General features: G+C 46.5%; 1 protein-coding gene across 5 annotated transcripts in view; it reads left to right on the plus strand.

The window, feature by feature from the left end:
* LOC130206618 (intermembrane lipid transfer protein VPS13B-like) overlaps nucleotides 1-13,642 on the plus strand; it is a 401,351-nt gene that overhangs the window by 105,158 nt on the left and 282,551 nt on the right. For all 5 annotated transcript variants that reach the window (XM_056434667.1, XM_056434665.1, XM_056434669.1 and 2 more), the window contains exons 18-19: nucleotides 5,047-5,181; nucleotides 6,579-6,758. In XM_056434667.1, coding sequence (XP_056290642.1) covers nucleotides 5,047-5,181; nucleotides 6,579-6,758 — 315 coding nt within the window. The remainder of the gene's footprint in view (nucleotides 1-5,046; nucleotides 5,182-6,578; nucleotides 6,759-13,642) is intronic.

A 13,642-nucleotide genomic window follows, 5' to 3' on the forward strand; every position in this document is an offset into this window, starting at 1 on the left:
TGCAGATGTCACACACACACACACACACACGAGACATGTGCACGCCAACTCTTGAGGTATGCGGGAGAGCAAATAAAAAGGCAGCAGCCCTCAAAACCTCATATTTGCCCCGTCCATGTGTGCTTTCGCTCTTTAAAAAAAAATGTGTTCCGTCTTTCTTTCTCTTTTTCTGTCCCCTTTAGTACTTCTTCACTGACTTTCCATCCCTCCTTCCCCCCCTCCTACTCCTCCTCCCAACACTCGTTCACGGCGCTTAGGACGGCGAATCCAGCTGCCCGCAGTTGCCCCTCGCCGTGTTTGATGGAGTGCCGTAGCCTCTGGCCCCTAGCTGTGTGTTTATGTACTTGTTGCACCTGCCCTCGCTTGAGAAGTAACAGCGCCACACACATCCACTCAATCACACACACACACACACACATGCATATTGCATACATAAACCCAAGTGAATACCACGGTTAAGTCGACAAACTACCCACCCCTGTGTGTTCCCCTCTTCCTGCGTGGACCTCAACTTTTAACATTTTTTTTATAGTCCTAACAGCTGGACAAAACATTGTCCAGAGCCCCCCCACGCAACCACCACCACCCCCCCCCCCCCAGCAGGTGCGCCGTGCCCTTTTGGACATCTACGTGGGCAATGTGGGATAGTGATACCCCTAGTTCCATTTATCAAAGAGTAAATAGAGGCAGGGAGGGAGGAGGAGGAAGAGGGGGGGGGCTGTTGTGTTCCAGATTGATCTTGCACTTTTAACATCTCCATCTTTTCCTGAGAGAAGGAAAGAACGAAAGAAGGAAGTGGCTCAGGGAAGCAGCCAGCGGGTGTGGAGGGCCGACTCATCATCACGGTCGCAATTTTTTTTTTTCAAAAGGGTCACTGGGTCTGGATATCCGCTCTCCGCCGTATTCCGGTGTACTTTTTAAAAGGGTCATGTGTTTTCAGGTTCACTCGATAATAAAGCCAAATGTCTGGCGCAATACTTTTATGGCACATGTATATGCAAGCTATATTGTTTCCAGGCTTTATGGAGAGAGAGCCTTTGTCTTTCTCTATCTCTCCCTCCGGTACCGGATCACATCAAATAAAGCCCTCATGTCTCCACTACGTGCACGTTTGAATGTGCACGTGCACGCCTCTCGGGAAACAGTTTGATGTGCTCGCTCGCTTTCTTTCTGTAATGTCGTTGTGTAAAAAGATTTTTTTGAAACAAGGATTGCAAAAAGTAATCTAAAACTAAATCACTACTTTAACTGTTAATAATGATCCTTTTTGACAACGACGACAACAACAAAACACAAATTCCTCCTTGAGGTACATTTTGTGAAGGGAAAGAAAAGAGGTAAAAATTAATCACCAAAGTACGGTTTAACGTGTCATTTGCACGTGCACGCCTCTCGAGAAATAGTTTAATACGCTCGTCCACTTTCTTTCTGTAATGTCGTTGTGTAAAAAAGATAAAAGCCAAGGCCAAATCTCAAAATATGGGATTGAAAAAAGGTAAATCTAAAACACTGCTTTAACTGTTCTCTGAAACACTATTTGTGCTTGTATGTTCTATGACAACAACAACAACAACTCTGTGTGGTACATTTTGCAAAGGAAAAGAAAAGCAAAGAGGTAAAAATGAAACACCAAAGTAGGTTTACCGTGTCATTTGCACAAAAATAGTTTAATATGCTCACTCACTTTCTTTCTGTAATGTCATTGTGTAAAAAGATTTTTAAAAACTCAAAATATTGGATTGCAAAACACTGCTTTGACTGTTCTCTGAAATAATAATAATAATAATAATAATCTTTTACAACAACAACAACAACAAAACAAATTCCTCCTTGTGGTACACTTTGTAAAGTAAAGTACGGTTTACCGTGTCATTTGCACATTCATGCCTCACTAAAAATAGTTTAATACGCTCACTCACTTTCTTTCTGTAACTTTGTGTAATTTTTTTATTTTTAAACAGCCAAAATCTCAAAATATTTGATTGTAAAAATGTATCTCAAACACTGCTTTGACTTTTCTTTGAAATAATGATAATCTTTGACAACAACAACAAAACACAAATTCCTTCTTGTGGTACATTTTGTAAAGAAAAAAACCAAGTAAAGAGGTCAAAATGAAAACACCAAAGTATGCTTTACATGTTGTGCTAGTGCCTTCATCATTGCCCTAGAGTCATACTGTTGACACTAGTGTAACTTTCTTCAACAGTCATCTAAAGGTATGTGTAGGGCCTTCACCTATCCCCTTTAAAAGCACACATTGGCATTTCTGCACGCCCCATACAGTAGAGCTGAACTAATCCAGCAGCTCTACACTTCACATGGAACATCTGTCCCGGAGCGGAGCAGGAAACTGGAGCCACGGAGCGCCGCTCTGTTTGACCCCGCAGATACATTAAAGGGCAGGCGGGGGGAGGGCGGGAGGGTTATTAACATCCCCATCTTCCATGTGGGCTGATGGGAGGGCCTCTCAGACAGCAGGTGAAGAGGTTGCTGGGTAATTTGTCTGAGAGAGGGAAAAAGGGAGAGAGAGACAGAGACAGAGAGAGAGGGAGAGGAGGGAAGTCAGTGGTTAGTGATTTTAGCAATTGGCAGTAATTCTCCAGGTTAAATGTCCTCCGTGTACACGCAGGTGTCGACTTGAGTCCACACTGCCTGCTGGTTTACATTTAGACTCCAGCTATTAGCTGATTGGGAATATCAGCTGCAAACAGAAATATGATGTGCACGTCGTTAAAAAAACAACTTCCCCTACCAAGTGAAAGTTTGAGTCGTGGTGATTTGATGGAACTGACATAGGAAAGAGGGGAGTAAGAATACTTTATTTACAGCTAGAAGAGTGAGATACTGAGAACCCGAAAGACTGGAAGTCAGAGAGCAAGTGGATGTGGATGAAAGAAAACGTTAAGACCAACTTCTTTCTGGTATAGCTTCTGGAACTGTTTCCTATTTATTTTATTTATTTTATTTATTTTATTTATTTTATTTATTTTATTTATTTTATTTATTTTATTTATTTAAATTTTATTATTATTATTATTATTTACATTTTATTTTAAATCTATTGTAAATTCATTTTTTATTTATTTTAAATGTATTTTAAATGTATTTTTAATGTATTTAACCAAGAAAAGCCTTAATTGAGATTAAACAATTACTTTAGCCAATTAAAAAAAATATATATATATTTTTTAGATCACAGCACGAGTAAAAACCAAAACTAAGACTCAAGGCATCATATCCCAGTTCACACAGGTGCACATACCTCAGTCAAAAACACACTTCTACAACCAGATGAACCTTCCTCCAACTCTTCCATGATGAACCTGTCGGGCTTCCATAGCCTCACACCAGCAGTCAGTGCATCCCTGGTGTCTGTGTGCCTCCATTTGTTCTCCATCAGCTCTCCTGTATTTGTGTTTGGAGCTCCCCCGCCGTGTGACCCTCAGTCAGAAAGTGCTGCGGACACTTGTAGGAAATGAAGTGCTATTTCTGTGGCGGGGGGGGATTACTGTGAGAAAGCGAAGCCTCACTGGAGCAGGGGATGTAAGAATTGAATGTGCTCCCTGGAAGAATGCAGCATGTGATGGATGGGGGCTTCCTCTCCTCTCTCCTCCCTCTCAACAGGCGCTTTGGCACCAGGAAAAAAACCTCCACCGTATCTCTCTCCCTCCTCTTGTTATGTGTTTGAAATAGCCTCTCTCACCATAGAAATAACATTGGCGTATCATTATGACGAGTGTGTAATCCAACCCCCTCACCGCCACGGCGCACCCGTTTTTTATTTTGGAAGGATGGCAGACGGTAGGGTTCTTCCACATTAAGAGGACTAATCATCGGCTCCCGTGATGTAATGCTGCCGCTGGGTGAGTTGTAGTTGACACTAAGCTGGATGCTGGTGCGAACGCATTGGATATCGTTTTGGAAAAGATATTTCCTTTATATTGGCCCATTACTCGCAGGCCTAATAGTCCCTGTTATTCAACTGAGAGTCACTCAACCTTAGCAGATTTAGTGGGGAGCGTGTAAAACCTTCAGAACGGGGACTTTAAGGTGCTTTCTTTTGCGTTTGGTATTTTTATACCCGTTCTTTTTTTATACAATATGGACGTGATTGTTAAGACGTTGCCTGCCGCATCCAAAAGTCGTCAGTCACAGGAAGCTGTAGACCACAGGTGTCAAACACAAGGCCCGCGGGTCGAATGCGGCTCGCCACGTCATTTTATGCGGCCCCCGACGGCTTGAAAGACACACGATCGCCTTTTATATCCTGGGCTTTTATTTTGAAGGTTTGAAATTAAATGGATTTGTGTTATAATATTAGAGAAATGTCCTTGTGTACAATATCTCTACACTTGAATGAACAATGCAAAGAGAGTTATTTAACAATATGTTCGGGAGTAGTTTACACAGCGCTTCAGTTACACTGGCCCTTTAAGAGGCGGCCATGATGCTGATGTGGCCCTCGGTGAAGAGGAGTGTGATGCCCCTGCTGTAGACGTTCTCACAGGAAGCTGTAGACGTTCTCACAGGAAGCTGTCGACGTTCTAAGAGGAAGCTGATGATGATGATGATGACGGCGGCGTATCACGCATCAGGAGTACAATGTGTTGTTTATTTATCGTAGCTCTGGGGGTCTGTTTGTTTAACGGCGTGCTTCAGTACATCAAAGGGTGTTGTGTTGTCATTATGGGATGGAGACACACCAACAGGTCGGCCCTGGAAACAGAGGGCAACCGCAAAGCTTTAATAGTTACGTCTCCGTGCCAACGTGGAGACACATGCCGGGTGATGGTGAGGCACCTGGTTTCTCACGAGGGAGAGAGAGAGAGAGGGAGAGGGAGAGAGAGGGGAGAGAGAGGGAGCAAGGGAAAGAGAAAGGTAGGGAGAGCGAGAGGGAGAGAGAGAGAGAGCGAGAGAGGTCAAGACCAATTAAAGGCCAATCAAGTGTTAAACGAAGCCCCGGCAGCAGCCGTGTGTTCCAAACCTCCCGGACTGCACTTCATTCTCACTCTGTTTGTGTTCTTTCTTTCTCTTCTTTATTAGGTGCGAAGTCTCCGGGTCCGTCACCGACCCTCGAGGCCTCCGTCCAAAACCTGGAGCTGAAGCTCTGCAGCCGCGCGACGGAGAAATGCGCCTCGGGAACCGTGGGAGCTGTAAAAGTGTGTGCCAGGACCCCAGGTGTGTGCAGCTGTGCCCTGTTAAACAAGTTTACTGCCTGGAGAGAGAGGGAGGAGGGAGAGAGAGAGGACCGACTCGAGAGTCTAGACTCTGCTTTGACTTCTCTTTTTTTTTTTTATCCTCCTTTTTTATATATACACACTCCGTTCTCCTCTTTTCCCCCCCCGCCTCTTCATCATCGTCTTGCTCCCCTACTTGACCAATCCTGTTCAACTATGAGGTTCGGACCGCCGCAGCTCATTTGCATATAAGGACACATAAATGTCACGCATAAATAAATGAAAAAATACGTGTGGACAAATAAATAGAGACATGAAGAAATACAGAAATGTAGAAATAGATTTATTTAATGTCATGTTTAGGTATAACTTATATTTATTTATTCCTGTATTTATTTATACATTTATTTAAGCATTTATTTATTTCTTATATTTATTTAAGCATTTATTTATTTATTCCTGTATTTATTTATACATTTATTTAAGCATTTATTTATTTATTCCTGTATTTATGTATACATTTATTTATGCATTCATTCATTTATTCCTATATTTATTCATGCATTTATTTATGTATTTATTTATACATTTATTTAAGCATTTATTCCTATATTTATTCATGCATTTATTTATTCATGTATTTATGTATTTATTTATACTTAAGATATTTTAAGTCCTCCATTGGGGGGGGAGGGGGGGGGGCTCCGGTCATGTCTTTGATGGCGGAGGATGTTATTGGAGCTAGTGTCACACCACTACAGAGGTCACAGGGTCAAACTGCAACACATGATATCAGGCCGATTATGAGATCTATTGCAGCTGACGATACAGAAACACAAAAGCATGTGCAGTTGATTTTCTTATTTCAAAACGGACATCTACAGAACGCAGAAAGTATTGCACACGTACGAGTCGTAGCGTCCGCCATGTCCTCGTCCGTCAGCTTCACCGCGTGATGGAGTTATTGTCCGTTTGACATGTGTTGTTATGATCTTCACGTCTGTTTCTGCAGCGCTGCAATAATATTTTTAGCATTTTCTCCCCCTGAAATTTCATCTGCCGTTTGGTCACGGATGATATGCCATCTTTGACTTGTTTCCTGGAGCTTTGAAGGCCCAAAATGTTGATTTATATGCGGATAAATGCTGGAATTTATGTTAACATAACTATTTTAATATTAAAAAAACCTTTACGGGCCAAGTGGTTTTTTCTTCCTTTTTTCAATATTTGGGGTATTATTTTCTCTCCTTTTTAGCTTACGACACTTAAAGACAGTTTACGCATCGACTTTCTTTTTTGTAATCTGCGAAGAATGAAAGCCAAGAACTGTGAAAATGAATACTTCTTTAAAAAATGAGTTGTTTTAATATATCACGTGTCTTAACTCTGGTGTCTCAGGTTCGGGAGAGGGCGTGAAGGAGAAGCTGGTTCCTCTGATTCAGGGCCCGTCCGACACCAGAGAACTCCACGAGAGCCGCTGGCTCAACGAGATCCGCAAGCCTGAATCGCTGCTGGCTCCGGACCTGCTGGCCTTCTCCGTCCAGGTCCCTCAGCAAGGAGACGACTGCAGGAACTCAGGTAGGAGACCTCTCCTCTCTCCTCCTCTCCTGTCGTGTCCTCTCCTGTCGTGTCCTCTCCTCTTCTCTTCTCTTCTCTCCTATCCTCTCCTCTCCCCTCCTCTCTCCTATCCTCTCCCCTCCTCTCCTCTCCTGTCGTGTCCTCTCCTCTCCTCTCATCTCCTCTCTTCTCTTGTCTTGTCCTCTTCGCTCCTCTCATCTCCTCTCCTCTCCTGTCGTGTCCTCTCCTCCTCTTTTCTCCTCTCATCTCCTGTCTTTTCCTCTCCTCCTCTTTTCTCTTCTCCTCTCCTCTCCTGTGTTTTCCTCTCCTCCTCTTCTCTCCTCTCCTCTCCTGTCTTGTCCTCTCCTCCTCTTTTCTCTTCTCCTCTCCTCTCCTGTGTTTTCCTCTCCTCCTCTTCTCTCCTCTCCTCTCCTGTGTTTTCCTCTCCTCCTCTCCTCTCCTGTCTTGTCCTCTCCTCCTCCCTCTTTTCTCCTCTCCTCTCATGTCGGCTTTAGCTCAGTGGGGTAAGAGGGCCGTCCTGCAATCGCAGGGTTGTGGGTTCGATCCCCGCTCTCCCCATTAGTTGCAAGTCGAAGTGTCCTTGAGCAAGGCACTGAACCCCCAGTTGCTTCCCGGGCGCTTCACCGCAGCCCACTGCTCCTTAATAACTAAGGATGGGTTCAATGCAGAGAACTAATTTCCCCTTGGGGATTAATAAAAGTGTATATTCTTCTCCTCCTTTCTCCTCTCCTGTGTTTTCCTCTCCTCTCCTGTCATGTTCTGTCCTCCCCTCTCCCCATCTCTTGTCTCATCTCCTCTTCTGTCGTCTCCTCTCCTCCTCGTCTCTCCTCTCCTGTTGTGTCCTTTCCTCTCCTCTCTGTTCCTCTCCTCCTAAAAAAAAACCCTCTCCTCCTCTCCTCTCCTCTCCATCTATCATTGCTCTGTGGAGTTCTGACTTGAATCACCGTTCCGTGTTGATACATATTTTTTTCTTTTCTTTTGGAGCTGATTTTCCGTGGCGGTTGTGATGCGTGTGTTGGACTCATGACGGGCATTAATATTCCATATTCCATCTCAATTATTGGTGATCTAATGCGAGAGTTTTGTTTGGGCACGTCATATTTTCCTTCCCTTTCTTAGCGTCACCCAGTGCTCTCCCTTTTCAGTTATTTGTTTAGTAAAGCCGGAAAGTGTTTTCCACTCCCGTATTCCTCGAGGCCGAGCCGGCTAACGCCGGCTAACGGATGCTAACGGAGGCTAACGGAGGCTAACTGCTCCGAGGATTGCCGCCGATGTCAGGTTTCAGATTGTGATGCGTCCTTAGAACCACAGCATATATTTCTTGTGTGTGTGTGTGTGTGTGTGTAAATGGAGGATTGCCGTGGGATTTCTCAGTCGCCCTGCAGTTCAAATCCCAGATATTTATGGACTACAACTACACTACAGTTCAAGTTTTTTAAAATTTTTTCAATGAAGATAACATTAAATTAATCCTAAATACACTCTCTACATAGTTAATGTGTAAATGACTATTCTCTGGTGTTTAATGAAGTCTCTACAGAGGTGTCTAGAGGCCCATCTCCAGTGCTCTAGTGGTACATTGTGTTATCGCCTTAGAAGACTAGCGGAGGGGTAGAAAACCCTTGGAAACCCTTTTTTATGTGAGCGCAGCTGAAAACAGTTATGCTGGTGAGAGAAGCTATAAAACTGGCCTTCCTTTGAGCCACAAGTCTGAAGAACAACATTAATATTCACAATAAAAATCATTATTTCTAACCGTGTCAATATCTTGACTATTTTATATTAATTTGCTAAAAAAAAAGGTGTGAGTTTTCATGGAAAACACCAAATTGTCTGGGTGACCCCGAACTATCTCCAGGTGTCTCTGGAGCACAACAGACGGCTCCTGTCGAGGCATCCGTCCGTCTGTCCTCCCCACCTGCCACTGTAACGACGTCTCTAACCAGGGGAGGTCGAAGCCTTTTGGAAGTAGCCGTACTTGACACTGTGCCCCCCCCCCCCCCCCTCCCAGCAGGAGCCGGGGGCGACAATGTAAAACAATACACAGTCACAACCGTACATCACTTTATTTAACCCGGGGGTCACGCGGTAGATTGATTGCGTGGCCTCCACCGCGGCCCTTAAACACGTCAGCCGGGAGGCGGGAGGCGGAGCCGAGGCCCCTCAGGTGGGTTCTAGACGCTCCAGCTGCGGCTCCGAGGTAAGAAGATACACACGATGGGACGATGGGAGGTCAGCCCCGGAAACCGGCGACTCCATTCCACCGCCGCTTGAGTGTCCATCGCGGGCCCCGCCGCTCCTCCAACACACACGGCGAGGAGTTGGAGGGGAAAAAAAAACCACGAGGCATAAATCGAATAAATCGAATATGGCAACGACACGAGAGTGGTGTTTTAAAAGCCGCGTTTTCTTCGTCCCATCCCTCCGCCGACAGAGACGGATACTTTTCGGGAAAACTCTGGTGATTTGTGTTTAGTGCGCCGCCTCGGACGACGACTTTGATTTAGGGAGCGTGTTATCCCAGCGAGGGCAGTGGCTCATAGAGACAGTTCATATTTTTGAATATTAAAAAACCTGATCTGAACACAAACCAGAAGACCCTAAAGGGGAAGTGAGCAGAAAAAGAGGGGAGTGGGGAGAGAGAGGGAAGAGAAGATGAAGGTGGAAAGGGGGGGGGGGGGTCTGACTCCCAGAAGCACACTGGGTATATCTCCAGCAGATGTGGAGCGGTGGAGGCCTGCACTCCTTCTCATCACTGCCTCCACAGCCCTCTTCTGGGTTTAATGTTCTTTCTCTCTCTCTCTCTCTTCCCCGCTCTGTCTGCGCGTCTCTTTCGTCTCGCAACCTCGTTCTTTCTTGCTTTTAATCTCCAATCAAGTGGCTCTCTCCCTCTCTTTCCGTTCTCTCCGTTCTGCGGAGGCATCGGCTCCTCGTGGCCGGCGGCGGCGGCGGAGGAGGAGCGCGCTTTAAAGTTTGAGGAGCAATTTGAGGGAACGCGTTTTGCTTTTTCACGCGCTGAATACGAAACGCCGGCGAACAGCTGACACACACACACATGCACACGCACACACACACACACACACACACACACACACACACACACACACATCTGCAATATACCTGTCAAAACAGTTAAAGCTGGAGACACCAGCACGACTTGACAGTAACAATATCACCAGACTGGAACCTCTCTCTCTCGCTCTCTATCTCAAATGCAAATAAAGTGTTTTTAAAAAATCCCCCCAAAAAAATGAAATCTCTTTCTCTCTTTCTTCCTCTCTTTTTCTTTCTCTTTCTTTCTTTCTCTTTCTCTCTCCCCTCTCTCTCCTTCCCTTCCTCTCTCCCTCTCTTTCTTTCTTTTTTACACACACACGCACACACGCTCCCTTCTTTAAATACACATTAACATGTGAGAGTTGGGTGGACGGATCACCGCTCTGGGCTTTCGGGTTGCATCCCTACCAAAAAAACAAAAAAACAGAAGCGACTAATGAAATGGAAAAAAAGGAATATAAAAGTTGATTGCGGCTCATTATATCTTAATGTGTCCGGCATGTCTAAGGGGGGGGGGGGGTTTCTCTCTTTCTCCCGCCGGCCCTCCGCTCCATATTAATAACTCATAACGATCACGCTTTAAAAAATTGGCTCTAAGAGGAGAGTCGACGAGGCCACATGGGAGGAATGAAATGCGTTTGATGCCGCGCTCCGGAGAACGCCGCGATCACAAAGAGACGCAGAGCGTCTCGAGTCGGGGGGGGGGGGGGGGAGGAACCCCGGTGGCGGACGAATAAAAAGGGCGCAGCGGCGTTTGGAGTTGGGTGCTGCTCCACCTTTCATCTCCGGCAGAATGAGGCGTTGCATCCATCATTCCATTAGCGGCTCCAACAGGCTCCCCTCACCCGGCTGGATGACAGCGGGGACACGGGACATGTGGGCCGGCCCCCGGCTTTGATGTACGCCTGACCACAAAACACAGGCCTGGAGGAGGGGCACCCAAACATGATGGGAAGGGAGAGAGAGGGGGGGGGAGAGAGGAGAGAGAGAGGAGAGGGAGAGAGAGAGAGAGAAGGAGAGGAGAGAGAGAAAGAGGGGGGGGGAGGGGAGAAAGAGAGAGAAATAGAGGAGAGGGAGAGAGAAATAAAGAAAGAGAGGAGAGGGGGGGAGAGAGAGGAGAAAGAGAGAAGAGAGAAAGAAAGAGAGGTGAGGGAGAGAGAAAGAAGGAGAAAAAAAGAAAGAGATAGAGACAAACAAAAAAAGAAAGAAAGAGAGAGTGAGAAAGATGGAGAGAGAGATACAAAAAAAGAAAGATAAAGAGAGTGAGAGAGAGAGAAAGATGGAGCAAAAAAGAAAGAGAGAGATAAAGAGAGAGACAAATATAGAAAGAAAGAGAGGAAAAGAGAGAGAGAAACGTCTGGTGATATTGTTACTGTCAAGTCCCGCTGCTGTCTCCAGCTTTGGCTGTACTGACTGACTGTGTGTGTGTGTGTGTGTGTGTGTGTGTGTGTGTGTGTGTGTGTGTGTGTGTGTGTGTGTGTGTGTGTGTGTGTGTGTGTGTGTGTGTGTGTGTGTGTGTGTGTGTGTGTGTGTGTGTGTGTGTGTGTGTGTGTGTGTGTGTGTGTCACGTCGCTCGTTACGTGTGCCTTATTTTTTGTTGCAGGTGATTGACTGCGGTTGATTGTGGGGGGGGGGGGTGTTCCCCCTCAGGTCATGTGTGTGTGATCCCTGCGTTGTCTCAGTTCTTAGAGGACGTGACAGGCTCTGGAAGTTGCCGGCGCTTTTCCTTATGGATCCTTTAATTCATCCCAGAGGCCATTTCCTCCATGTTCTACCTTTTCCTTTTTTTCTTCTTCTTCTCTTCTTTCCTCCGCTCTCTTCTGACACGCCGCAGTCGCTCTAATAGACGGCGAAAATGCTCCGCCAGCGGCCAATCACACGCGTCTCCGGAGAGCACTCATTGTCACGACCTCTTTTGGAAACGGCAGTTTTCACACACGCTCGTTTTTGCATCGACTCTGTGCGTCTCTCCCTCTCTCTCCCCCCCCCCCCCCCCCCCTCTCTCTCTCTCTAGTTTCTTTCAAACGCGGCCAGCGACATCTGTTTCCTGTCTAATTGTTTACCAGTAAAAAGTTAAATTCTGAAGCTTACTTAGAAAATGAAAAGATTGGGTCTGGTGGCTCAGGGGTGGCGGTTGTTGGTGGGAGCGGCGCCCCGTGTGCGTACACACTTGCAGAACTCCCGTGGACCAATGTGTTTCCATTCAAACGGGATTTGAGGTCGGAACATTTGTAATAAATTAAACGCAATTAAAAGGCGTGGGGGGTTTTAACGCGGAAGAGCTGAGCAGCCCCGCTTTGAAAGACCCAGAAGGCAATTTCACATCACGCCGTTTAACTCTTCGCGTCACAACTTGACGGACACACACTCCTAATTGAGATTAAAAAATTAAAAAATGTTTTGTGTTTCTCGTTTTCTCTCCTATACATGATTCGCGACCCGATGAATAACGAGATAATCGACGGCTTTATTAAGCGAAGCCGAAGAAGAAAGTGAGGCACAGGTTAGACTTCCACATGGGCCCAGCCGAGAGCCAGGGACATGTCATCCCACACACACACCGGGACGGATGCCCTGTGTATTAGATCCATAAATTATTCTGCAGATTTTAATCACGAGTCGACAGCAACGAGATCACGAGAGACCAGGAAGTCGTCGGCCCGGCGTCACTCGGAGTGACCTCCCCGAGAGTAAATCATCACGACAGACGGCTCGATCGGCTCGATTCCCCGGACGCCCGTCCTCCTCGGATAGTCTCGGGGCCCGTCGCTGCTGATGGATGGGAGGGACTAAGGGGGCCTCGGACGGGGGCCGGTGTGAGGGAGTCGAGGGCCAGAGGGCGTGCGAGGAGCCGAGGGTTTAATGCCGGGGAGAAGAAAAAAACCTCCGGGTGAGCGGCAGCCTGCAGGTGTTCCCCCCCCCCCACCACCACCACCACCACCTCCTGCTACCACCACCAGGGGAGGAGGGACCAACGGGTCGGGCGGGCTTTATGATCACAGAGAATACCCCCCCACCCCAAAAAAGAAAAAGTGTGAGAGAGAGAGAGAGAGAGTGAGGGATAGCATGTGTTTTCCCCAGGCACGCCAGCAGCTGCGAGACAATGATTTATGCTTTTCTCAGAACTCTGGGATCTCAAAATGTTACATTTAATCAAGCGCACTGAGAGCAAGAGCAAATGTTAAAGATGTTCCCCATAAAGCCCTCCGGTTTTGATCTCTTTACCATGCCACGGGGGAGCTGTGGGAACACGGGGAACAAAGTGAGCTTTAATCTTCATTTAAACACATCGGAGGGGAATTACCAAGGCTACATCAAATTAATCCTTGGAGAATTCCCCCCGGCGCGCTAACGCTAAACATATTGTGCGTTCCCTAATAGAACGCGAAAGCTGCTTTCTCCTCAATTGCATATTGAGAGAGGGAAGCGGGAAAAAGTGTCCCGGGGTTTGACGTTTTATTCTGAGTTAAGTCGGCTTACGCCGAAATACAGTTTAAAAAAAGAAGAAAACAAAATACATTCCCACTGGAAGTTACACACATTCACGACATTTTATTTCTAAACGTCTGTCGGCGTCTCCATCGAGACGGTTAACCGTGAGAGGCTTTTACACAGCAGTCCAACAGGTGGGATCCTACAAGTACTAATGAGAGCAGGTGGGAATGAAGCGCCACCTGACTTTGATCTGACCGTTTCACACACACACACACACCGCGCTCGCATGCTTTCGCTCGGGAAACACTTGCCACGCATGATCTGTGGGGCCCGCGGGCCCGTGAGCGAGCGGGCGGGGCCCGCCGACACCGTAGATGGGGTGTTAATGTTGGTGA

The sequence above is a fragment of the Pseudoliparis swirei genome, chromosome 16 (genome assembly GCF_029220125.1).
Source record: "Pseudoliparis swirei isolate HS2019 ecotype Mariana Trench chromosome 16, NWPU_hadal_v1, whole genome shotgun sequence".
Taxonomy (NCBI): Eukaryota; Metazoa; Chordata; class Actinopteri; order Perciformes; family Liparidae; genus Pseudoliparis; species Pseudoliparis swirei.